Source organism: Magnolia sinica, chromosome 1, assembly GCF_029962835.1.
Source record: "Magnolia sinica isolate HGM2019 chromosome 1, MsV1, whole genome shotgun sequence".
Classification (NCBI taxonomy): Eukaryota; Viridiplantae; Streptophyta; class Magnoliopsida; order Magnoliales; family Magnoliaceae; genus Magnolia; species Magnolia sinica.
This window is the reverse complement of record NC_080573.1, coordinates 136,628,939-136,653,757: the sequence shown is the minus strand read 5'-3', so window position 1 is coordinate 136,653,757 and position 24,819 is coordinate 136,628,939. Positions and strand designations below refer to the sequence as shown.

The 24,819-nt window shown below is 39.6% G+C and overlaps 1 protein-coding gene across 4 annotated transcripts; it reads left to right on the top strand.

Annotated features, from left to right (window-relative positions):
- Positions 1 to 4,023: 4,023 nt before the first annotated feature.
- On the top strand, positions 4,024 to 24,559 carry LOC131219671 (protein EMSY-LIKE 3-like). 4 transcript variants are annotated; one of them, XM_058214869.1, is made up of 10 exons: positions 4,024 to 4,196; positions 18,013 to 18,215; positions 18,322 to 18,431; positions 18,628 to 18,880; positions 19,073 to 19,258; positions 19,352 to 19,420; positions 22,276 to 22,521; positions 22,620 to 22,688; positions 22,774 to 22,837; positions 24,038 to 24,559. In XM_058214869.1, exons 1-10 carry the CDS (start codon positions 4,169 to 4,171, stop codon positions 24,241 to 24,243), a joined length of 1,434 nt encoding a protein of 477 aa, XP_058070852.1. In that variant the 5' UTR covers positions 4,024 to 4,168; the 3' UTR covers positions 24,244 to 24,559. The 4 variants fall into 4 exon arrangements, with proteins under 4 accessions (XP_058070852.1, XP_058070854.1, XP_058070853.1 ...); XM_058214871.1 differs by having other exon boundaries at positions 18,007 to 18,215; positions 24,059 to 24,559; XM_058214870.1 differs by having other exon boundaries at positions 18,007 to 18,215; positions 24,056 to 24,559.
- The last annotated feature ends 260 nt before the right edge of the window (positions 24,560 to 24,819 follow it).

Below are 24,819 nucleotides of genomic sequence, written 5' to 3'. Positions count from 1 at the left end.
TGTTCCTTCCAATTTGCCTAGGAGTTATGTAGCGGCTTTACAACCTTAATTCGGAAGGATCTCCCCATTCGAAAGTAATCCTTCTAGCACATTAGTCACACAAATTGTGAATCTCGCTTTTATCTTGCTGAATCATGTTTGGTTGAGTGACACTTAAATAAGGAGACGAACGTTACCCTTGTGCTTGTTGTCGCGGTATGCTTTATTGGTTAGTTGGACCAAGATTGACTTTTGGTCGTGGCCGATTAGCTTTTCTCAAATTCACTATAACCATATTACCTCAAGGTTGGATAGGCATGTATTTATGTTGATCAACATAGCCTCATCGCCTCTCTCTAGGAACTTCAACAGCCCACGGTTGATATTATCATGGACATGTTCTTGAATACAATGTATTTATTAGTTGAATGAGACCGAGTTCCATGTCATTTATAATATTCAATCTCTTGTAATTCATTGGCCGAAGGTATCTTTTAAGTTTTTTTTTTTTTGCAGTCAATTCTGCTTTGACCGGTGGTTTCTTAGATAACATTTCGACAATCGTTACTTTGTAATTTGGTTCATGGTAATAAGTTCTCATTGGTGAGTTTTTTTTTCGAGCAGCTTCTTGCAGAAGTTCCTCGTACCTGGAGATCTTCCTACTCAGGTTATATAGGTCTATGGACTCTCTCCCAATAAACTTCTTATAAAGTTTATACTCGAGTTCGTCTATGTTGGTTGCATAAATTCGGCTTTGGTCATAACAATCTTACAACGATTTTTTGCCATTTTAAACCTAGTAATATAATTCTCACAGGTCTCTCCTGATAATTGTCGAAAATGGGTGAAATCGGCTATAGTTATTTCTCTATTCTTATATAAAAAAAAGCTGAGCATGAAATTTCTCATTCACTTCTTACTAAGTGTGCACCAAATCTAGCAATAGGTTTGAATACCATGTAAAAGCGTTGTCGTTGATAAATGACCAAATAATTGTAACTTATGATAATCATGATTCATTAACTCTTCACACTGCATGGTGAATCGGTTGACATGTTTAATAGCTGACTAACTAGGATCGCCTGAAAACAAGGCAAGTCCCGTCAATAATTTCGCAGTAATGGATGTTGTCGACTATCCATTTAGGATATGGTATGTGATATACCGGGATTATATTCCAGCCGAACACTTAGCCTGTAACCTCTTGAACAATTCGCATGATCTGGTCACGATCTACTAGTTGAGGTTCGATGACTGGCGGTGGATTGAGACCGAATCGATCTAGTCCCTATTGGAACAAAGGATTCCTAGGGAATTGTTGAGAGTTATATCCTATTGGTAAACCCTGATTCCGATTTTCAGGTATGAAATTTATAACATATCGCTCTAGTCATTTAAGTTTAACGAGAGGGGGAGTACTTCGCATTTCCTGAATCGGGATTGGTGGTGGATTCCTCTATAGAGGAGGCATAGGTGGCGACTGATTCGCGTTGTCGATAGAACTTCCTCCAGCATTATATTGCGTTGTCGATGACGTTCGTTCGGCCATTATAGCCATTAATTAATGCATGACCTTAATATAGTTGGCCATATACTTGTTAGTATTCTTAATTTGAATATGGAATTGGTCAACTTGAGTCTTTCTATATTCCTGGACATGCTGAATATTCAGTTGTACATCTTGAAGCATGACCACTATCTCGTTCGAGGGAATGGTTCAAGAGGTCAATGCTCCTTCCCGATCCCCAATGTCGAGGGGATGTACTGTTGTTCAGATTTAATGCTTTTAAGGGTTACTTGAACCATCATATCCTCGATTGGAGGTGGTGCGATTGGTGTGAAGGGCTCAACCCCAGCGATTCGATTATTTATTTCATTCATAATTTCATTTGGCAATATTACGATGTTAAATTAGAGACAGGGTCCCACAGGATGTGCCAAAAATTGTTGCTCGTTGTTTTCGACAGTTGGAATGTGGGTGTGCGTAATTGAATTTGTGGCTCAATTCAAACTAAACAACTATGATCCCAAGCGCCAAGATAGGCAGACACATAGTGTATGATCGAGATCTAATAAGATCATCCACCTATTTAGCCGCTCGCTCAATGTATAGAATATGATCAGACGATATTTAGAGGATAAGGTTCGTCCTTTGATGATGGGTTACCCCTTTGCCTTACGTAAGAAAGGACTTTTCGATATAGATAAAAAATAATGAGAAAGGAATTCTTATAGTCGGTCGTAAAGAATAACTGTAAAACATTTCTCCTGATGCAGAACTGAATCTAGTGTATGAGTGTACACTCAAATTACATATAAGATTATTAGCTACTTGATTGATGCTATGGATTATACTATGGAATGTAAACAACAGACATAAAAGTATGATTACACTAAGAAATGTAATTAACTTGGTAGGAAAAGTGAAACAATTTACACTACGGAATGTAAAAAGGACTGGTAATTGAAAGATAATGTTTGATTTTGATTGAGTTGGTAAACATTGCTTTGTTGAATTCCATTGCTATTTATAATCTTAATCCTGTCATCTAGATCCTTCCCACGTTTTGATGGTTACTATAACCGCTCGACACTTCATACCTTTCTCTGTTTTTTCTTATGTCATCTGTCTTGTAACCGCTTCTTCACGATTGGTCTTCCATCAACCACTTAAACAATGACATGACATTATTTAACGTGCTCCAGCTGTATTGTAAAAAAAAATCATCTTCATACATATGTGTAGACCTTCAAATACACCGCACCAATCTCTCTCTCTCTCTCTATATATATATATATGTATATATATATCACACATAACTTATTGTAATTGATTCTTACTAGAAATGACAGCAATAAGGATAGACACTCCATTACAGTTTAAATAAGACTCGATGTCTCAATGGTTTGGATCATTGAAACTTAACTTAGATCCAATAACTTAAAATGGCAGCACAAAAAGCCTTTTAAAAAACGAGTGCCATCAAGAATTCTATACTCCCGGTAGGCAACGACATCCGGCGCTTGTGAGATATGTAGTCCATTAATCAGGTTGACCCATATGCCTTGTGGCAGGTTTGCCCATATATATGCCTTATGGTAGGAAATCAAGCTCATTTTTTTATCAATCAGCCTATACATGTATCACAAACGTTGGATCGTTGGTTTCTCCCTTTTCACCTGATGAGCAAAGCACCAACTAATTGGGTGGTTTGATTTAAGGTACAGACAACACGTATGTAATGACAGCCTCGCTTGTATCGCCGCCGCCATAGATCATATGGCTTGGGTCCTAACTCAAGGCTCGGCGGTACACTCACATGAGTTTCAACACGGGGTTATGTGTTCGAGTACATGTTGCTGTGTGTCGGTGAAAAAAAAATAAAAATAAAATCGTATAGCTGCGCAAACGTGCTTTCACACCGGGACACGTGTAGGATTAGGAAATAGAACAGTTTGCTGACAGCCGTGATTCTTGTACATATGGGGACATTTTCTGGTGATCCACACCGTGGATCCATGAGACACACAAAAGATGGGGGCTACGTCAAAAAATCTTTAATAACTCTTTGGTTGATGGCCCACAAAATTATAGCTAATCGGACGGGCAATATCCAAACGAAAATAGGAAATATTTTAATGTGGGAGACGATTGGAGGTCCCACCTCCAAGGTGAGATGATCCACCATATGAACGTTTTGAATCATTCAACCGTGCGTCACGCGCACCTACGCGCACGTGGTCCTTCGCATCAGCAAACAGTACGGTACGCGATGAGGATCACCGTATAAATATCCCCTCGGAATCGGAAACATACGATTCCGGAACTCAAACGAAATATAAATTGAATAGAGGGCGCAATAAAACGGCTATCGAGTCCGGGATGTTTCCATTCCTGTCGCACATTTCGCTAACTACGGCTCCATTCTCTCTCTCTTGGTTTTTCGCTTCAATGCCAATAAATCGCCTCTATGCAGCTTCGAGTTCTCACTCGAACAGCGTGTTTCAGCGCCACGTAGGCTTCTCCTCGACCACTCTTGGAAAACCCTCGAAATAAATCGCCGATCTTTTCGTCTTCAATCCATCGCTGCTTCCGCGACTAGAAAACCCTCTCTCTGTATCTCTTCTCATCTTTTCAAGATTCTCGCAGTGGACTCTAGGGTTTGGATTCGATCTGGTGAATCTGGCGATGGACTACGATCCCTCCGACAGCAGCGGTGAGTTACTTTGATCTCTTTCGCCGATTCGGTTTCCTCCGTTAAGGGTTTTCCATTTCTTTTTGTGAATTAGGGCAGTTTTGGTGAACTTTCTATCACCTTCTTTAGCCAGAGAAACATTCTGTTACTGGAATTGTGGAGTGAGTTTAGTCTGCTGGAGTGCGGAGGAGATTGGGGAAATTAGGGTTTTGAGCCTTTTTTTTGGTAATTAGGGTTAGGGTTTTCAGATGGAGTGGTTCTTTTTAGGGGAAATCTCTGTAAATTTGCAGCAGAAGTGGTCTGTTGTTGCGGCTTTGACCTAATTGAGGTGGAATTGTCTTTGGACGCAAATAACAGCCAGGGTTTTTCTTTTTTGCTTTTTTCCCTTTTTATGTATACTGACGATGGGTGGACGTATTTCTGAAGGTTTTGGGGTGTAATGAAGGAATTGAAGTTCTCCTTTTGGTTTGATATTGGTACTAAACACAAAAGAAAGGATATTTAACGCTATGTTTGGATGTCTGTCCATGAAATCCTGATTTTGTGTATGTCGCATTTAGGCTGCTTTGCTGGCGCTTGCTTCTGAGCTTGAATCCTAAGAATGGCACACTTCCACCCTGGATCATGGGCGCATTGTTTCAAGTGCTACTGGAAACAATATGCTCATGACTTGAGAAGAGAGCATATCTCTTTGCTTGAAGTTTCACCACTGTGACCAGCGTCGCGGATATTTACCGTGAAAAATTGATCAGATGATGTTATTTGCGACGATATCATGATATTTTTAAAATGTCATGAAATTGTTAATTTTATTGTGATATTTGAGCTATTTTAAGGTAATTTTTTTCTAAATGTTAAAAGAATTCATCTATACCTATATATTTGAAAATTTAGAATTATTTAGTAATTTGTAATAATATTATTTAATATTTTATTTTCAGTGAGAAAAATCTGGAGAAATTCTGGATAATATCGCCAGAAAAAGTCAAAATCTGGAGAAATTCCCATTGGTGAGAAATTGCTGAGATGAGATTTGTCACTGTGAGTTTCATGTCCAGCCAAACATGCTCTAGAGAAGTCAACTATGTTCTGCCTCTAGGGTTGTGGCTTAAACTTCAAGAGTTTCGTGAGGGAAGTGACAGCTGAAGCCTGTTTTCTTCCCTCTTGTGATGTTCACGTTGAGATTTTTGTATCATCTAGAAGAACAAAGAACTGAAACTACCTTAGTTTGTAAGACTGATGCAAGATGGGAGATCAATTACACATTAATTTCAGCAATCAGCATATAAAATGAAGCATATCCTCATAATAGGTTCAAAAATTCAGATTTATAACATGAATATCTTAGGTTTTTACATACGCAGTGCATGAAAATATAAAATAGTTCAAGAGTGCCCCACTTGGAAGTAGGGACTTCCAATCTAGCGTGGGTAGTGCAACAACCACATGGATAGATAATGATGTAAGCAAAATTCTGGTTTGGGGAAAGTTTCACAAAAATAAAATAAAAAATTCAGATTTTGATTAGGGTTTTGGATTCATGGATGGAAATTTAGGAATGAGGTTTTTAGGGGCTGTTTGATTTTCTAATTACAGTGGTAATTCAAGGTAAATGGGTAATAATTATTTACCTTTGTATTTCCGGTTGGATTTCTAAGGTGATGTTGACAGCTACCTTCTTCATTTATAGCACTCTTCACGTCACCCGAGGAGAAAACGTTAAATCGTGGGGCCCGCCATGATGTGTGTCTTATCCACACCGGCCATCCCTTTAGCCAGCTCATTTTAGGGCATGAGCCAAAAAATGAGGTAGATCCAAAGCTCAAGTGGACCACCACAGGAAACAATGGGAATTGAACTCCCCCCATTGAAAGCTTCTTGAGGACCCTAAAGCTTTGGATCAGGTTGATATTTTTGTTTCCCCTTTATCCATGACTGTGTGACCTTATGAATAGGTTGGATGACAAATAAACATCAATGTGGGCCCTAGGGAGAAAACAACTTTCAACCGTTGACGTCTTTATGATCATTGTTCCCTAAGGTGTGGTCCACTTGAGCTTTGGATTTGCCTCATTTTTGGACTCATGCCTTAAAAGGTGCTGTTAAAAAGGATGGATGGTGTGGATTAGTCACATATATCATTATGGGGCCCACATTTAAATCGGCAATAACATGATTTTTATGGACCGAATTTGAAAACGTAATTCTTGGCCAATTTCAAATAGGTGGAGTAAGTCATAATTACTTATTTCCCTGTATTTACCACGGAAATTAAAAATCAAATAGTCCCTTAGGGATTCAAGGGATCTAGGGTTTAGAAGGTTGTAATGGAAAAGAAAAGAGGAAGACGAGAAGAAGAAGAATACCTTTTGAAAAAGAGAGAAGAACAATGTAAGAAGAAAAATACCTTTCGAAAAAGAGAAAGAGAAATGATGTACCTTGGGGAATCTACCACCAAACAATCTTATACCCTCTCACAATTCAATTGGAAGGGAGTGTTTCTCACAAACCCTAAAACACAAGTCGGAAAATTCCTTCACACAAGAAAGCTTCTCTCTTTTGTCTTTCTTCTCAATAACACCACTAGTGTTGAAACTCCACCCCTCGTGCTTTTATAATAAAAAATTCAGAATAATTACAACTATGCCACTCACTTAAGTGGCCCATCACCCAAAATAAGAAAACTTAAACATTTATTATCAATCTCAACCATCAAATAAATCGTAAAAATAAAAAAAAAACATAAAGAAAGTAAGATTAGAGTCCAAGGGGCCTAGATTTGAAAGATCTGGTGGCCCAATGGCCTGATCGACAAAATTCAACGGTCAGATTGACACGAAATAGAAATCATATGACTAAAACGGTCTCCTAAGTAGCTCACATGCATCATTCCAAAGTGGGGTCTCCTTGATGTACGCCCAATGCATGTGGGGTCTTCAAAATGGCCCGACGTGCCCCATCTGGAACTCATCTCCCATCCACAAAGAAAGCTGCGCTGATGTGGGTGGTTGTCTCTGTATCTGGTACACTCGAGTAGGTCCTATGATGCCCCCATCAAAGACTTTCTTGGACTCACTTTAGAGTTAGTTTAATTTCAATGGGAAAGCAAGCTCGTATGGTTCACCGATTTTTGTGGAAGTTCTTTGGCTAATTTTTTGAGCAAACAATGATTAAATTTATTGAAAAATCAAGATAAAGGGAGAAAATTCCGAATATAAAGGGCAAAATGGCCCACTCTTTTTGCCAATACACCTGTAATGCCATTATCATCATCTAAAGGCCTGGATGATGTGTGTGTGTGCGCGCATGCCTGATTTTACAATGTTTAAACATGTAATTTGACAGCAAATGCAGATGAAATAAGAGACAAGTAATTTGTAATCGTTATAATATTTTCCTTGTATTGCAATGGAAATCTCTTATTCAAACGTGTCACGCCTCGAAATTTGAGTATAGAGTGTGCACCCTTAGACATGAATTTCGAGTCGTAACTTGTACATTATGTACTTAATTCATTCCATCATATGATTATTCAAGGCAAAAATAATATTCAGTTTACATTCCAATTAGGTCCATTCATAATCGTTCACACAAAATGATTTAAGCATCAACATTTGTCCATTCTAAACATCCATTAACATTCAATCAACATAAATTAGGCACCATTCATCAGTTAATACAACTTACTAATGAGTACTTGCTACTGACCTAGAACAATTCAATTAAATAAAATCAAGCAAATGCTTAAAATCCTATAACTAATACCATCATTCATTATATATGAATCATACTATCCTAACAAGTAAAATTCTAATTAAATAATTAGGAACGGTCTAAATGTGGTCAATTCATCTTTTGATAGATGCGGCTCGTGCACCTGTTTAGCCACAACTTCTTATTCATGCGTCAACTCATCAACTAACTGCTCATTTGTATGGTTTTTTCACTAATTAAAATGTAAGCTAGCCAAGCTTAGTAAGAAAACCCAGCATGGTTCATGTTTATTGAAATTAAGATATAATAGAAACAAATTATGCACAATGATATCGATGCAAATTTTGTATGAATGCATCAGATTGGACAATCGTCCATCTGCTTGGGTTGTAGATCATCAACCCGCATCCACCCGTTGGGTAGGCTTCCACCTTCCGGTAGGCTTGGGCATAGCCCACATCTGGTAACAATCTACCCGGATCGACGTTTCTTCTAGGGAGGGCCCCCAGGATTGACAATGCAATGTGTTTGTATGATGAATGATGTATGAAAGCATTATTTTCATAACTGACATAGTTACTTATCTTGATCAGAACATTCATATGTGAATTTAACGTACAATTATCATAATTCATGCAATTTGACAAATATTAGCATGTGATTTACTATTGCATACATTCACAATAGTTAAATCAACAACATCGTAACAAAATACTCCAATCAGTAAATCAATCAATCAAACAATCACAAATAATTTATTTTAATTATAATGAACATGAGACACAATAAGATTACTCACCTGGGTCTACTAGTGAAGAATCCACAAGATAATCAGATTGATTTGAATTCAGAAATCCCATTAATTATATCCACAACATTGTTATTCATCTCGCCTTTGATTATCATCCTCGGTGGCCAAATCCTAAATGACCAAATAATTGAAATAATATATTCATTAAATTAAATTATTAAAATTCAGATATTTGAAAATTCTATTCAGACAACCTTCGATTTGATGCCGACGAATCAAGAAAATGCATTTTAAGGTACACAGATTGTTGGGGATGTAATTTAACCAATTTAGGCAGATCTACACCCATCATTGCCCACTCCATGATCAAACACCAGAGAAGACTTATGGATTTACCAATATGAACAATTTATATGCTTATTTACATCTAGATTCTGAAATTGAATGACAAATGATTGATTGGGGTGGCCCATTGGATGATTGGATCATCTAGATTCTTGAGGTCTTGGCATATTTTGTTTCTACACATTAGATGAATGAAGTGGATCTAATCACACATACACCAATGGCCCATCTTGACTTTCTACGCTAAGCGATGTAAATAGAGCTATACACGAGCAGAGTTAGCTCAGTAACTCGCTCGACTTGGCTCGAAAAAGCTCGATACGACCCGGATCAAAACTCTGTTCGATTCGAGTCGAGCCTTTTTTTGGGAGCTCGGAATATTTCGAGTCGAGTCTGAGTTGGACCTAGCTTGACTCGGCTCGATTCGGTATTGAGCTTGACTTGGCTCGGACTGGACTCGGATCGAGTTTTAAGTCAATATATAAGGGTTTTTTTTTAAAAAAAACCCTCATTTGCCCGACCCTACCCGCCCAACCAAGCAACCCTAACCCATTTCTCCCTCCCTTTTGCCCAAATCGCCCGACCCTAACCCATTTCTCCCTCTTTCGCCTAAATCAGCCATCCGTTCACCCAATACGCTCGCCGTTCTTCCCCACCCGACGACATTCTTTCTTCCAACGTTTGTCCGGACGATCTCCTCTTCCAAAGTGAGTCCTCTCCTCCACTCTCTCCATTTTTTCCGGCGAGTAGCGTTCGTTCGAGTAGCGGAACACATCCGAAAACTCAGCTTGAACTTGGCTCGAACTTGGCTCGGCTTGGACCGATCTACTGGCCGAGTCGAGCATGAGCTGTTGTTCCAAGCTCGAAGGCCGAGTCGAGTCGAGCACGAGCTGAGACTTGAGTTGTCCGAGTCGAGCACGAGCTTGACAAAGCTCGGCTTGGCTCGACTCGTGTACACCTCTAGATATAAACACTTGTGCAGAAATATGAGTTTTCCTTATTAAATACTTCCAGATTTGACTAGTGTGGCCCCATCTAATGGTCAAATTGATCTGGAAGTTAGGGCCCTTGTATATTTTGGCCTTAGGGATCATATGATCTGTACAGATCTAATTTGATTCGAACAGATGTACATAAGTCGATCTCTGTGACGAGAAACTTTGCATGTAATTGTAGCTTTCCATCGTCTTTACATCATATCTATCCATAGATCAATGCAATGAATGTGAGGCCGATCCACACTGTTTATTGCATAGATCGAGTTAAATTATATTAAATGTATAAAAAATAATGAAATAAGGACAATAAACTTACCGAATCTAAGCTCTCCAAAATCCTCTCTCTCTCTCTCTCTCTCTCTCTCTCTCTCTTAGTTGTACGTAGGGTGCTTTTTTGTTAATACTTGAGTTGGATTAGAAGTCCTCTTACAACACCTTCCATAAAAGGAAAGGCTCATTTGAGAGGTTGATAGTTACGGTGAGAGTTAGAGATATAAAATAGAAAAGGATTAGGGATAGAAATAAGATATGAGATGAGGATTAGGTTTGGATAAGAGATAGAGATGAGATACGAAATCTCTCTCTCAAATTCAATTTTTTCTCATGGGCGTTACAAAACGCGCACATTAGTGTATTTTTCTAGTTAATTTGACATTTCACTAACGTAAAAGTATCATCATTGCAATTTTTAATGAGAATTGTCACTCAAATTACCTATTTTTAATGAGACACGTATTGTAATTCGTAATCATTACACCTCTACAATAAATTATGGCTGTAATTCGCAATCCAAACAGGCCCCAAGTGTTTCCCTTGGCAATATGGGGTTGGCTTTTAAATGCGAAATTAGCAAAGTTTTACGATTGGCTACCGCCATACATGGACCTGCCTATTTTACCTGGATTTTTAAAATTTATTTTGTTATCATTATCATCATCTAAGCATTCCTCCTAGCAATTTGGGGTTGCCTCTTACATGTTAATTGGCAAAAGTTTTACGATCGGTTGTTGCCAGACATAAGCCTTTCTCATTTACCCGGGCTATTGGAGCTAGTTGTCAGCCACGATACTGGCTCACATTGACCCCACAATATATACATGCCAACGTGGACCCGCCCATTATTAATCCCCAACATGATATTTTTGTTTTCTTCTTTTTCCTCTTCTAAGCCAAGTGTGTTCATGGAAGCATGGTTTACATTTTGTTAGATAAACTTGGTCTCAATTGAGTCATTTTCACTTTGTCTTGGCTGGGATGATACACTCGCCGACTAAACAGACCTCCATACTTGTTCCAACTTGTCTCAAATATGTCTGAGTTGGCAGTGGCACAATGAGACATGAGTAAATAAATTTGTGCATTTCCCGAAGCCACCATTTCACATCACTTTCTTGATTATAAAGCTTGTGGGGGAGGCAAAAATGGATTATGGGTTGTCCGTTGCCATCTTTTTGAAGAAAATATGTTCATTGTTCAGAATTTGCGTTACAAGCTTGTAGAGAAGCGACCCTTTTGGGGGGTTTTGCTAAAGAAGGTATATATTTATCGTTTTAGTATAGTCCCTTTATCATGGTAAAACAACTTAAGTCAAGAAATCGGCTTTGCCATCTTATGGCCCAGTGGTAGACTCACAAGAGTTTCAACATGAGGTCATGGGTTTGAGCACCCATTGTGGTGCGAGTGTGCGGGCGCGTGTGGGGTGTGTGAGTGCAAGTATATATATATATATATATATAAAGTCAAGAAATTGGCTGACATCTGCAAAGCTGGAAAAATTGATTTTTCTCTCCATGATATAATGAGATTGCAGATGACTAATCAGAGGTAGCAGAAGAAAATCAATTCTATGATACAATTAATTTGGATCGTATTTGAAAAATAATGATTTATTAGTGATGGATTGTACAGAGAATAGCCTACTTTTTCAAACAAACTTTTCTTAACAACATGGATGTAGACATGTAAGCTAGACTCAGACAAGATTGGTGGGGCCTGTAGTGCCGAGTAGAGATAGTGCAACCACTGCTGTTGGTGCCTCATAGTCGTAGCCATCGACAATTTGATGACAACGACGATGACAATGCAGTCCCCGTGGTAGTAACGCTAATATATTGGTTCTAGTGGTGGTTGTAGTGTTAGCAGTGAAGCTGGTGTGATGATTTTGAGGGAGATGCACCTGATCATGGTGGAGATAGCATCTGGGTAGATGATATGGACGGGGTGAGACATGTCTTAGTTGGGGCCGGAGCTATGCAGATGATAATGATAATGAAGATTAATATCCTAGCTTCGGATGGTGTGGCACTGCACCCATAGTATCAAGGCTGGTGAATAGATGGCATTTGGAGTCTCATATGGAGCTTATGGGATATTTGTTGAGAACCAATTTGGAGTTGGTGGAGCTTATATGCAACGGTAGTATGAGGCCTCTCAAGGTGAAGGTGGGAAAGCTTGAAAAGGTAAGAGAGGGGAAGTTTAATGACCCATATCATGTTCGATGCATTAAGAGCGATGAACAGAGGGTTACTAGTCAAGGGCAGTGAGATCAATGGTAGGTGGAGAAGTTACTTTCAAGACTTTTAAAATGATAACCACTTTGAGAGTATAGGGATAGAAGGAACCATAAACTATAATCATATCAGAGATTGTAGATACTTTCTTAGGATTAGGATATCTGAAGTAAAAGAAGCTTAGAGAAAGATGAAAGTAGGAATGGCTCTCTGACTAGATGGTATACCAATAGAGGCGTGGAAGTTGGAAGTGCATGGGAGATACTGGATTATTTTGGTTTATGAAGTTGTTCAACAAGATTTTAAGATTGAAGAAAATGTCAGATAAATGAAAGAAAAGTATTGTGGTAACTACTTGTAAGAAGCGAGACATACAGAGCTGCACTATTTATCGTGGCATTATACTTATGAGCCATACCATGAAACCATGGGAGACTGATTGAGCAAAAAGACCAAGGCACACGACGAATATGTTTCATGCCAGAGAGGTCTACCACTAAAGCTATTTTCCTACTTAGATAGTTGATGGGGAAATATAAGGAGAGGTGGAAGGATCTTGACATAGTTGTTATTGACTTAGAGAAAGCATATGATAGGGTCCCTAAAGAGTTAATTTGGTGGGTGTTGCGAAAAAGTGGAGTCTCAAGAGAATATGTCGACATGATTAAGGACATGTATGTGGGGGTGGTAATAAATGCAAGGGCTACTAGTGGAGATACAAGTGAGTTCCCAATTACTATAGGCCGGGACTGGGGGTCGAGATTGAGCCCATACCATTCGCCTTGGTTATGAATGAGTTAACGAGGCATTTGTACTAAGGGATTCCATGGTGCATGTTGTTTGTAGATGACATAGTTTTGATTGACAAGACGAGGGAGGACACAGATACGAAGAGGGTGCTTTAGAACCTAAAGGATTTAAAATTAGTTGCACTAAAACAGGACTACAATTTTAGTAACAAGAAGAGTGCAAACGAGGAATTAGTCAAGATTGCCAAGAGAAGTTTTCCAAAATGATCACTTTCGATATCTTGGCTCAATAAGTCATGATAGTGGAGAGATTGAGGAGGGAGTTGCCCATCCTCGGGAGTTTTATGTGATTGTTGTGTATTGCTCAAACTAAGAGGAAATTTTATAGGATAGCTATAAGAGCAACCATGTTTTATGGGCAAAATGTTGGGTAGTTAAGGAGCAACATGTTCACAGGATGAGTGTAGCTGAACTGAGGATGTTGAGATGGATGAATGGCAAGATGGGGGAAGGATAGAATTAGCAATGAATGCATTTGAGGGAACTTAGGAGTCGCACCAATAGGTAATAAGATGAGGGGAAAGTAGGCTTAGATGATCATTCGCAAAAAAAAAGAGACCCGGATCGTTTGGTCATGTGCAATGGAGACTAAGAACTACGCCGATTAGGAGTGAGTTGGTGTGAGTTGTAGACTCTAAAAGGGCAAGGGGAATGCCCAAAATGACGTGGGTGGAGGTAGTAAGAAAGACTTGATGACCTATGATCTGAAGTTATGGCTCTCTTTAATATAATGGAATGGTGGAACATGATTCATGTGGCCAACCCTGATTAGTCAGTATAAGGCTTAGATGATGATAACGATGATGGTGATGTTCTTCAGATGAGGACATGAAGGATGGTATCATATGAAGGAAGATACTAATGGGTTTGAGTTGACATGCAATTCCATGTGTTATCTTGTTAGGGCTTAGTCATAACCCAAACCATATATGTAGGCTATGTGATGTAGGACAATTAACCACTTGCTCAAAAAGCTCGAACTGATAGAGCATGGCGAATCAATCCCTTTATCTCATAGCCCCCCCCCCCCCCCACGGGGCTCCCACTTCACATGGGTTCCGCCTCACATGGGCTGCCCACCTCGAGTATGCCCCTGCATCCCACAGGCCACCCTACTCAAGCCTGGTGTGAAAAAATGTCCCTGCATTAATAACCTCCGGTGAGGAGTCTCAAACACAAGACCTTCCACTCTAATACCACTTTGATGCAGGACAATTAATCATTTGCTCTAAAAGCTCGAACTGATAGAGCATGGCGAATCAATCCCTTTATCTCGTAGCCTAGGCCCCCACATCCCATGGGTTAGGGCCTCGGCTGGACCCCCCTCGTGGGCCCCACTTTACATGGGTTCCACCTCACACGAGCCACCCTCGTCACATGGGTGGGGCCCGCCTCACACGGGTTGCACACCTCGAGTGAGCCCCTGCATCCCATAGGCCACCCCACTCAAGCCCGGTGTGAAAAAATGCCCCTGCATTACTATGTTAACATAAGTTGTGTGAAACTTGTGTGTGGTTTTCACGTGTTCATTTACAATTTGTTTGCATTAGGGTTTCAATATGTTATCCTCAGTCATGTTAAGTTTGGTTTAGTTTGTATTGGAGGAGCTTAACAACAATATGTGGCCTCTCAAGGTGAACGCGGGAGTTACTATCATATGTTTTTTAGATGAGGTCATGGAGGACAACATCGTAGAGATGACAATAATATGGGTTCGATCCGACATGTGTGATTACGTGTGTTATTGACTATTCAATCTTTTTAGGGCTCCATAACCCAAATATGCATACAATGTGAACCTAATTTATGTGAATTTTATGTGGTTTAATCTGTTTATTGGGAATTTGTATGCATTTGGGTTTAAAAAAATTTATCCGAAGTTATCTAGGTTTAATTTTGTGGGAATTTATTTATTATTCTAAAATTTCTAATTGTATATTTTTAAAATTTTTAAATATTTTCTAGACTTAGTATACTAACTTGCCTTGTTTCAGACTACTTGTGTTAGTTTTTGGTCCCAGGTAAGTGGTGGAGCAAAGGTGATACTTCGAACCATATGTGAAAGGGCACTTACCAGGAAAGTTGTGTAGCACGAAGTACCACCCACACACACCAAATGTTATGTTTGAGCAGTTGGCTACATGAGCAGGGAACCCACTAATACATGATTACCAACACCACTTAGATGGCAACAGGATCGGGTCCCATCTTGCTCGAAAATAAATAAATAAATAATAAAAATAAAAAGTAACACACACACACACAACTATTGATACATGATTCCCAGCACAACACACATGCCAACCCCACCCTGCACCTGTGGACAACTATTGCATCTTAGCCCCGAAGGGGAATTTGATGTCTAGGGCATGCATTGCAGACAAGTCAATGGGAGCATGAATTGTTGAAGTTCTTCGGGCACAAAATTAATGGCTTTAGCTTTATTGTGGATTAGGGGTTCTGGGGTTTTGCATTCCTCTTTTGCTTTGGTCAGTGGGACACATGTTGATGCAGGACATGAAATTCAGATATGATGTGCAAGATTTCAGGCTTAAGATCACATAGGCATAAACAATTACACAAATTCCATATCCCACACAAAAGTCCAAATATTCAATTAAGGGGAATCTATGTGGGTTTAGGCTTACACACGTTAGGGCTGTATCAATAAAAATTATGAACCAAACAATACCCAAAAGGGAAATAGAAATCATCCACACATGCATGACAATCAATCCCTAATCCAAGGAATTCACCAATTTCAAATCAAGGAACCCTAGGGTGAGAAAAGAGATAGAAATTGGGGATTTAGGGCAATCTAGGTTTAGGGTTTATAAAATTAGGGATGAAAATAGAAAAACAAGAGAAAAACCTGTCCCAGAAATAGTCTCCGGGTGCAGACGGTGCCCCGGGGCTGACGCACGTGCGCATGTGGGCTGGGCGCACGTGCGATGAAGGCCCGCCTTTCCAAATCGGCTCCTTGGCCCTGGTCGGCTAGGCTTGGGCTGCAAAACCTCCAAATCTCACGTCGATCCGAGCTACGGTCTCGGCGTGGTGCTTCGTTGAAGTTTCAGCCTTCCTGCAGGGCCGGATTCTAAAAACTGGCTGTAGAGGGATGAACAACTACAAAATAAACGGATTTGGCGCGAATATGGTTGTGGGATGGATGAAATAAGATGGAGGGGCGGATTGAGATAAATGTGGCTTTGCACAACGGTAGTTAACCCTTCGAAAAGGGAGGGCTTCGCACCCACTTTAATTTTTCTACAACTCAAAAGCTCAGAGAGCAGAAAAACCACGAAGGAATTTTTATTCAACTTCAATGACTCAAAGAACTACCAGGGGTGCCTGTTTATAGGAAAACCTTATACCCCAACACTCGCGCCATGTGCGCAACCTATTACTTGGCGATGAAGTAAACTAAAATAAAAACCAAACAAAGAAATTTAAAGCGTTCATGATGTTCTAAATAATATAAATAAACAAGACCTAAAATATGAGATCAATCCGACTAGTGGGCCACGATCATGAGATCCCATGATGGGCTTTACTTGACTATTGGGCCCACTCTTTTGAACTAAACTTCGTCTTCTAACTAGGAGGCCCACCCTAGACGTCGTCATCAAGCTAGATCGACGGTGGGGCCCTCCTTCTTCTGGCGTATGTGCGTAGGGGGCCCGGCGTGCGTGCATGCGCGGGATGTCCCCATCACATGTCAATAGTCTTACTCTGATTCGGCTTTCTTGGAAAGCCAAGCTGGCACCATCTGTTGCTTGTGTAGGATTGCCATTTCTTGTTTCTTTAGAATATAGTAGTTTTAGCACCCTTTTTTCTCTCATTCATTTTTGTTTTTTTTTTTTGGTTTTGTTTTGTTTTTTGGAGATAAGTAAGCTGGGCTGGACTTAAAAAAAAAAAAAAAAAAACTGCTTGTTTAAGCTATATGTGGCCTTATCCAAAAGTTTGATTCTTCACTATTGTGTGAACATACTAATGCAACAAAACATAATTGATGGCCCATCTGCCAAAGGAAGGAGAGATGTCATATTTTACAAAGAAAAGATAAGGAGCAAGCTTGTTGAAGTGACGCTTTAAAAGTCTAATTTATAAGGAAAAAGTAATCACATAGACTCTGTTGCAATAGCCAGGCTAAAGATATCTATACTAACATATCATAAAGCAGTCTTACAATGTGTCATGGATGCATATTCAGTTGCAGGCAATGTTGATGTCTGTGATGTGCAATGGCATACCCCTCACAAGGTCTAACTGATAAATTACTGGCACTCATTGTTGCATTCCAAATGCTTAAGGGTACACCACAAAAGAGACCCGAAAAGTCATAACATAATTCAGTTGCTTGAAATAAACAAATTGCCAATGAAGGTAGGGACCTTGAGGCTTGGTGTTGTGAGAGACTCCCCGATTGGCCATGACAACCTTGTCATGCAAGTAAATTTTCATGAGGCGTTTCAATTTGCAAGCTGAGAATGCACATACAGGTGCCTTGATTGGATTGGCACTGACTTTTCTTCTCTGAAGCCAATATAATAATGCATTGAATTGTGTGAGATGGATCAACCATTCATCTTCTGCCACTTTGAATGGGACCAGAAGGACTTCCTTTCATCATCAAGAAGTTAGACTTATTTTCTGCCCATATCCATGGTTTGAGTCATGATGTGTTCCTTTCCTATATGATGGCAGGAACAGATGATGATCTTCCTCCATCACATCAGAATAGAGTCTCAAGGGGAAGCCATGTTACAGGAAATGGAAGAACTGCCGCTGTGGGTGTTCCTCCATATCCAGGGATCAAACACAACGATATGGAGACCCAGATCCACCAGCTCGAGCAAGAGGCATACAGTTCAGTTCTGAGGGCCTTTAAAGCCCAATCTGATGCGATTACTTGGGTATTTATCTGAACATCACTTGTGCATTATTACTGTCTAGTTGACAGTTGTGATGATTTTTCATGAGGCATCACAATGGATACACTATGATATATAATTTCTTCAGGAAAAAGAAAGCTTGATAACTGAACTTAGAAAGGAGCTGAGAGTATCTGATGAGGAACACCGAGAGCTTCTTGGCAGGGTTAATGCAGATGACATCATCCGGAGGATAAGGTCTGATATTATGAAACCAGCTTTATGATTTTTCTGGGATCACTCATTAGAAACATTCCACCATGTTCTTAAATAATATTCAATCAAAAAAAAAAGAAAAAAGAAAAAAGAAAAAAAGAAGAAAGAAAGAAATATTCCACCATGTTAAGTTTTATGCTTTTCTACATTTTAATCAGAATCTCTTTGATGCCATTAGGGAGTGGAGACAGGCTGGCGGTCTCCAAGCTGGCTTCCCCAGTGCTTCTCAGCCCGTTCATGACACAATACCCAGTCCTACTGTTTCAGCATCTCGCAAGAAACAAAAGACATTGCAATCAGTGCCTTCTCTATCATTAGGTGCACCATCCCCTGCTTTGCAGCCACAAACATTTGCAGCTTCTGTGCAGCCGTCACCATCAGTTGTGAAAAGAGGAGCTGTGCCAGGAGCCAAGAGCAAGAAGCCTAAATCAGTACGTAAGAGATTTTGAATTAATCTGTCTTATCAAAATTATAAAGTGATATATGCATTGGGTTTCCCATCTTATCAAAATTATAAAGTGATATATGCATTAGGTTTCCCTTCCTCTGTTTCTCTTTTCCTTCATGCTTTACTTTAAGAGGACCAGATCTTGATTGGTGTACCCTCAACGAAATACATACAGTTTCCTTCTACATGTCCACCTGGAAGGGGCCAACTCGTGAATCGGGATACCTCTGGCGCCTTTGTGGTGAATGAACCTGCTGAAGCAGCAACTTTTGATCCTCTAGTTGGGCGGAAGGTGATGACAAGGTGGCCCGAAGATAACAACTTCTATGAGGCTGTTATAACTGACTACAATCCTACAACGGTTTGTTTGTTTGAGCATTCATATTTTACTGTTCAGGATGTCAGTTCTAGGCGTGGTCTGCAGCTTACTTTATCCTTTTCAAATGAATTTCAGGGTCTGCATGCTCTGGTTTATGATATAAATACAGCAAATGAGACATGGGAATGGGTCAATATCAAAGAGGTAAAGTTCAATACCCCCCTATTTTCCTGACTGGCTCAAGATCAAGTTCCTTTCCCATTGACTCCATGGTTGCTATAGTTATTGACAGATATAAAGCTCAACCGAATAATTGTTGTTTGTTGATTTGCCCACGCGCATATATTTCAACCCTTGTGTTTTCCTGAATGACTCTATGTAGCTAATATCCATTCTTCTAGATGATGCAGGTGTCTCGTAATTTCCATTTGTTTAAGAAAACTTGAAAACTCAAGTTGAAGAACCTAAAATATTAGGAGTTCCAATGCTTGAGTTCCTATAAGGACGGGCATGCAAAGCTTGGTGCAGTGTTTGCAGTATCGATATTATCGGCCAATAGCATTGTTACTGCGTGTGCCCGATACAAAACAGCTCGGAAATCATTGGACTTCCGGATATCACAAATATCGCATTGTATATCGATACAATGTGATAGTTTGACGATATCACAGTTAAAAACTTCTTGTTATCGATGATACTCATCGATTCTAGCTGCAAAATCCCCCCTTATATTTTTCGGTCCCCCCACCCCCCCCCCCCCAAAAAAAAAAAAATAAATAAAATCTCTTGCCTTTAATCCATTCCATTCCTAATTTGATTTCAACCAACTCTCTTCCTTTTTTTTTTTGGAGAAACAAGGGGGTTTTTGTGCTAAAGTCGAGATCAGACAATTGGTGGGCCCAATTTTCAAACAGTGAGATTTTTTTCGATTTTAATCCTTAAAAAAAAATAAATTGTAAATCACCCAGAATCACTAGAACTAAGATGGAAATTCATGATTTTGCATAATTTGCATTCTCAATCATGGATTTCAACCTCCGATCTGTGAATTTGGGGGAAATCCATTTTTTTTTTCCATTTAAATTGCAATTAAGGTTATGGAAAAATCCTACAGAATGGAGGATTTTGAAATTTTAATTAAAAAAATCAATAAGTAGTAATTAAAAAAAATGAATTGATCAGCGTGTGTTTAGCCTTAATTTTGCAGCATTTACGAGTGTTGGCCGAATTGATTTTTAATATAGTTGCATCACTTCTGTTAGACAACGTGTTGTCTAGGACCCCAATACAAAGGAAACTCATTACATGCACTTGTTTTTTTTGTGATCTTTTGATTTCTAAGCATGTAATGACGTCTTTTTTAATATTCCCTGTAGCTTCATTGAAAAATTCGACCAATTTTCCAATGTTTCCCAAAACAGTGATACATTACGCGATACATCCGGTATTTCCCCATGTGATGCGATGCCCAATATGTTTCCGTATCCCAAGGGATGCGATACATCCATTGATAACGATGCTGAAAATACTGGCTTGGAGTTATTATTGGCTTCAAGACTACATTAAAGAGGTATGCTTTGAGTTGCAGTTATAGTGAATGCCTGTAAGTTCATGTTCCTACATAAACCGTTGGAAACTGAAGATTGTTGTGTAATAGGTCTGTTCTCCATGGGGTCTTTCGAAGAGTAAATCTCCAATCTGCTTGGCTGACCAATTGTGAATTAAGAGGGGTGAACACTTCTCAGTGTCATAAAGAACATTTCTCTAGGGATCCCTTCGAAAATAGTCGATTACTCTTTATCAATTGTGAGCAGTTTTCGCTTTAGGGACTTTTGAATTCGTCTGCCACCAAGCCTCAATTAGTTAGGGACATTTTAACCTTTTGACATTACTTGGGCTTGTGCTCAAACAGAAATCTTCAAAAAATAAAATAAAATTCTACATTCCAAATACACATGTTAGTGTGGGGAAGCATCCTTGTTAATTGCTTGCCTCGGGGCTTGAGGGGCTCACCCAACCATCCATCCACGAGATTCACAAGCAAACCAAACCATAAAGAGCCCAAGCAATATTGAAAAGCCTGTAGAAGGATGACTGAATATGACCCACTGACTAACGTCCGAGATAGAGATGATCTTCTGATTCTTTGTCATTCCTACACATGAAGCATGTCTTCTGGGTGGACTTTCTCTTTTTGGATATTTTCCGTTTTCAGGATCTTTTAGTCGTGTTTGCCCAAACAAAGGCTGCAACCTGGATGGGGCAAGTCCCCCACCCCAAACTTCTGCCCAGGGGATTGTGATCCGCAATCAAGCAAAGCACTCTGAAGAAATTCTTCACAGAAAAGCAACTTTTAGCACTAGGGGTCCAACACAGTTTTCCTTCTCAATATGGAAAACAGGAGGTTTACTTTAGCACATCCAAGAGCTCCATACCCATCAACAATCTTGAAGTCCCACAGATTTCGACGGAAAATGCTAAAAGACCAGACTACCCTGTTCCCTGTGTGCTAGAAGGATCCTTGAAAAAAAAAAAAAAAGAAAGAGGGGAGGAAATCTAGAGACCAATTACAAGTTATTGGGTCATAGATTTCCCAGCAGTGAATTCTGGCACCTCCCCCAATTGTGAAATGCATGCCTTATGAGAAGGCCCACCCGTCATTGCTAGGGGGTTTTTCAAACTAACCTCTATTTGATTCACTGTATTTAGTGGCAATAACTTCCTGCCAAAGAGCTTCTTGTTCCTTACCAAATCTCCACCACCACTTGGACAAAAGTGTTCAATTTCTTTGCCTGATGAATGTCATCTCGATAATATTTTTTATGGTTTTGAAAATATCAACAGATCCAAGACTTTGTCATTGCTTAGTTTGAAATATTCGAGCTAGTTTCATGTTCTGAGATTCAGCTGAGGTGATGAGGAGAGTCCGTTTAGTTGTAGCTCATTCTAATTGCTTTTAATTCCACTGGGGTATATCAATCTCAGCCAGAGGTTGATGAGCTCTCTTTATGAAATTAAAGATATGCAATTGATTTTAATTTAAAATTTATGAATGGCAGATTTCACCTGAAGACATCCGATGGGAAGGTGAGGATCCAGGTGTCTTTCGTCAAACTGGCCGTGGTGGTCCAGGGCGCGGGACTAAGAAGTCCCTGGGTCGTGGCAGTGCCACTCTGGGTGCAGGCAGAGGGCGAGGAGGCTCCAAGGTCCAGATCAAGAAAGAATTCCAACTATCACAAAATGGCATAGGGAAGAAGTGTTCAGATGATATCGAAATACTTCATACAGATACTTTGATTAAGGAGGTAAATAAAATAAAATAAAAATTGCGAGCAACTCAATTCAACTTAGCATGTGCAAACATGCTCATTCATTGTTTTGTTTTTCTTTGTGATTCAAGCAGGTGGAGAGGGTCTTCGGTTCAAGTCATCCTGATCCTCTCGAGATTGAGAAGGCAAAGAAAGTGCTGAAAGTAAGAACTGCCCCTTATTCAACATTTACCCATGTCGCACCCTTCCTCTGTTGAACAAACTGGAGAATGTTGGTTGTGCTTGCAGGAGCATGAGCAGTCACTGGTTGATGTCATTTCAAGGCTAGCAGATGCATCCGATGGCGAAAGTGGTAAATACATATAGGCCCCCATCTGCTTACTCTTTATTGTAACCTTATGTTTACCAAGCATAAAATGCCCTTTGGCCTTGTATATATTATGTATCATTTTTCCCTTTAAATTCTGGAAAAAGAAAGCTATTCTTTCCATATTGCTGGATTAACCAGATTTTGTTGTCAATGTTGGCCATGCTTCCGGCATGCACGTGGAAGTAAATTTCTTGATGTGGTGATTGGGAGAATTACCTTGATGGATTAACCAAATTGCAGTCACCTACCTGGGTTTCATGTTGAGGGAATGGTCTCCAAATTACAACAATGTTACTTTCAAGTTGGATTTGTAAGGAATGTAACTCCAATTTTTTTAGGGCTATTCCCCCATCATGGATGCTAAGTGATAATTACAAATTTGCCATATCCCATGTCCCATATATTGAACTGGTGATTGGAATAGAGAGTTTCCAAATTGCATCCAAAAGGTTGGCTTACATTCACGGTTAGAAAGTTCAAAAATCTGTTTGGATGCAATTTGGTATTATGAAATGTTGTCAGCTCAGTAAAGACTAGTTGTGTGGCTTCTGCCTAGTAGTAGCAATGTAGCGTTCACAATGAGCAAGTAGCCCACATATTGCAGTAATCTCCTTTAAAGTTACTGCAGTTTGGAGCATAGTTCCCCCAATATGGGGACTGAAGGTATCGACAACATGGTCATTTCCTCACTTATCAAACAATGGACTAATGGGCGGTCATTTCCTCATCAAACCAAAACCACGCACCCAACAACACCGGTCTTTTACTGGAACTTCTGAAATGCACTGCTTTGTGTCACTTCATTCTTCACATGGCCCAACCCCCAAAACAAGGGTTTTACATTATTCAATGCACATCAATGTGTATTATTAATTAGTTAAAAATCTAGGGGCATTAGAAAGGTCCTAGTACCCACGTTCAGGCAGCTGTAGTTAGTTTAGGCAATCAATGAACACTAAAGAATGGCTGATTTATGCGAGAATGGGCTGCCATGTGGCACACTTGCGAGTATCAGCATTTTAACATGATTCCTGAGATGGAATGTGCTGACAATACCCGTAGATGCAGTTTTGAGCAGAGATTGGATTCACAAGCAAAACTCCCTATTCTTTATTTTTATTTTTATTTTTAATTTTTTTAACTTTTCTTTCTTTTTTTGGTTGAGGATTAATGCAATGCCAGTTCTTTTGGCTGAAACAGAAGAGGGTGAGCATCACTTCTCGCATGGGCAGTCCATGGATCGGGAACAAGGGCGGAAAAATCAACAGCATGGCAGCGAAAAACAGTATGAAGATGTGTACGAAGGTCATGGGGAAGGCTGCGCCCAAATGGCCAGAGGGGCAAGAGTAACTGCTGATGGCCAGCAGGATGGTGACGGAGACATCTGATCTACTGACCACTCGGCCAAATTTGCTGCCACCAACAGATGATCGATGGTGAACATCTCACCTGTAAACTGCCACGTACTAGGTAGTTTTTATTATTCGTACTCAAGAGGGCAGCTTGCAAGGATATCTTCCATGGTGACTGATGTTTCTACATACACAAAATCATCTTGAGAAAAGGCTAGGATGCTCCTGTAAAATTATAGAAAGAGTAAATTGTTTTTTTTTTTTTTTTAAATTGATAATTGTAGGGGAGTAAATGCAAAGAATGTAAAAATGACTGCCTTTTTCCTCGTTTAAGGTTGCAACTGTTTGGTAATGTCGGGAGTTCCTCAGTAACTTCTTTCATGACAAATTCTTCATCGAATGGCTCCATGCTTGTAACAACTGGATTATGGGAAAAAAAATACAGTCATTGCATCCTAATCAAGTTCCAGACTATGAAATAAGAATTCATGGACGTTTTCGGCATTTCAAAAGTGTCAAGGGCATTTTTTAAATGAAATTTCTTACATGCATTGTCAGGAAGTTGGATTGTTTTTTTTTTTTTTTTTTCTGGCAATGGCAGTTTATGTTGTT

Bases quoted from the DNA above. Each gene is read 5' to 3' on its own strand.
- LOC131219671 (XM_058214868.1), top strand. From the start codon at position 4,169: ATGGACTACGATCCCTCCGACAGCAGCG. The intron at 18,216-18,321 runs GTATTTATCTGA...TAATTTCTTCAG, and splicing joins AATCTGATGCGATTACTTGG to GAAAAAGAAAGCTTGATAAC. The intron at 18,432-18,627 runs GTCTGATATTAT...TGATGCCATTAG, and splicing joins GACATCATCCGGAGGATAAG to GGAGTGGAGACAGGCTGGCG.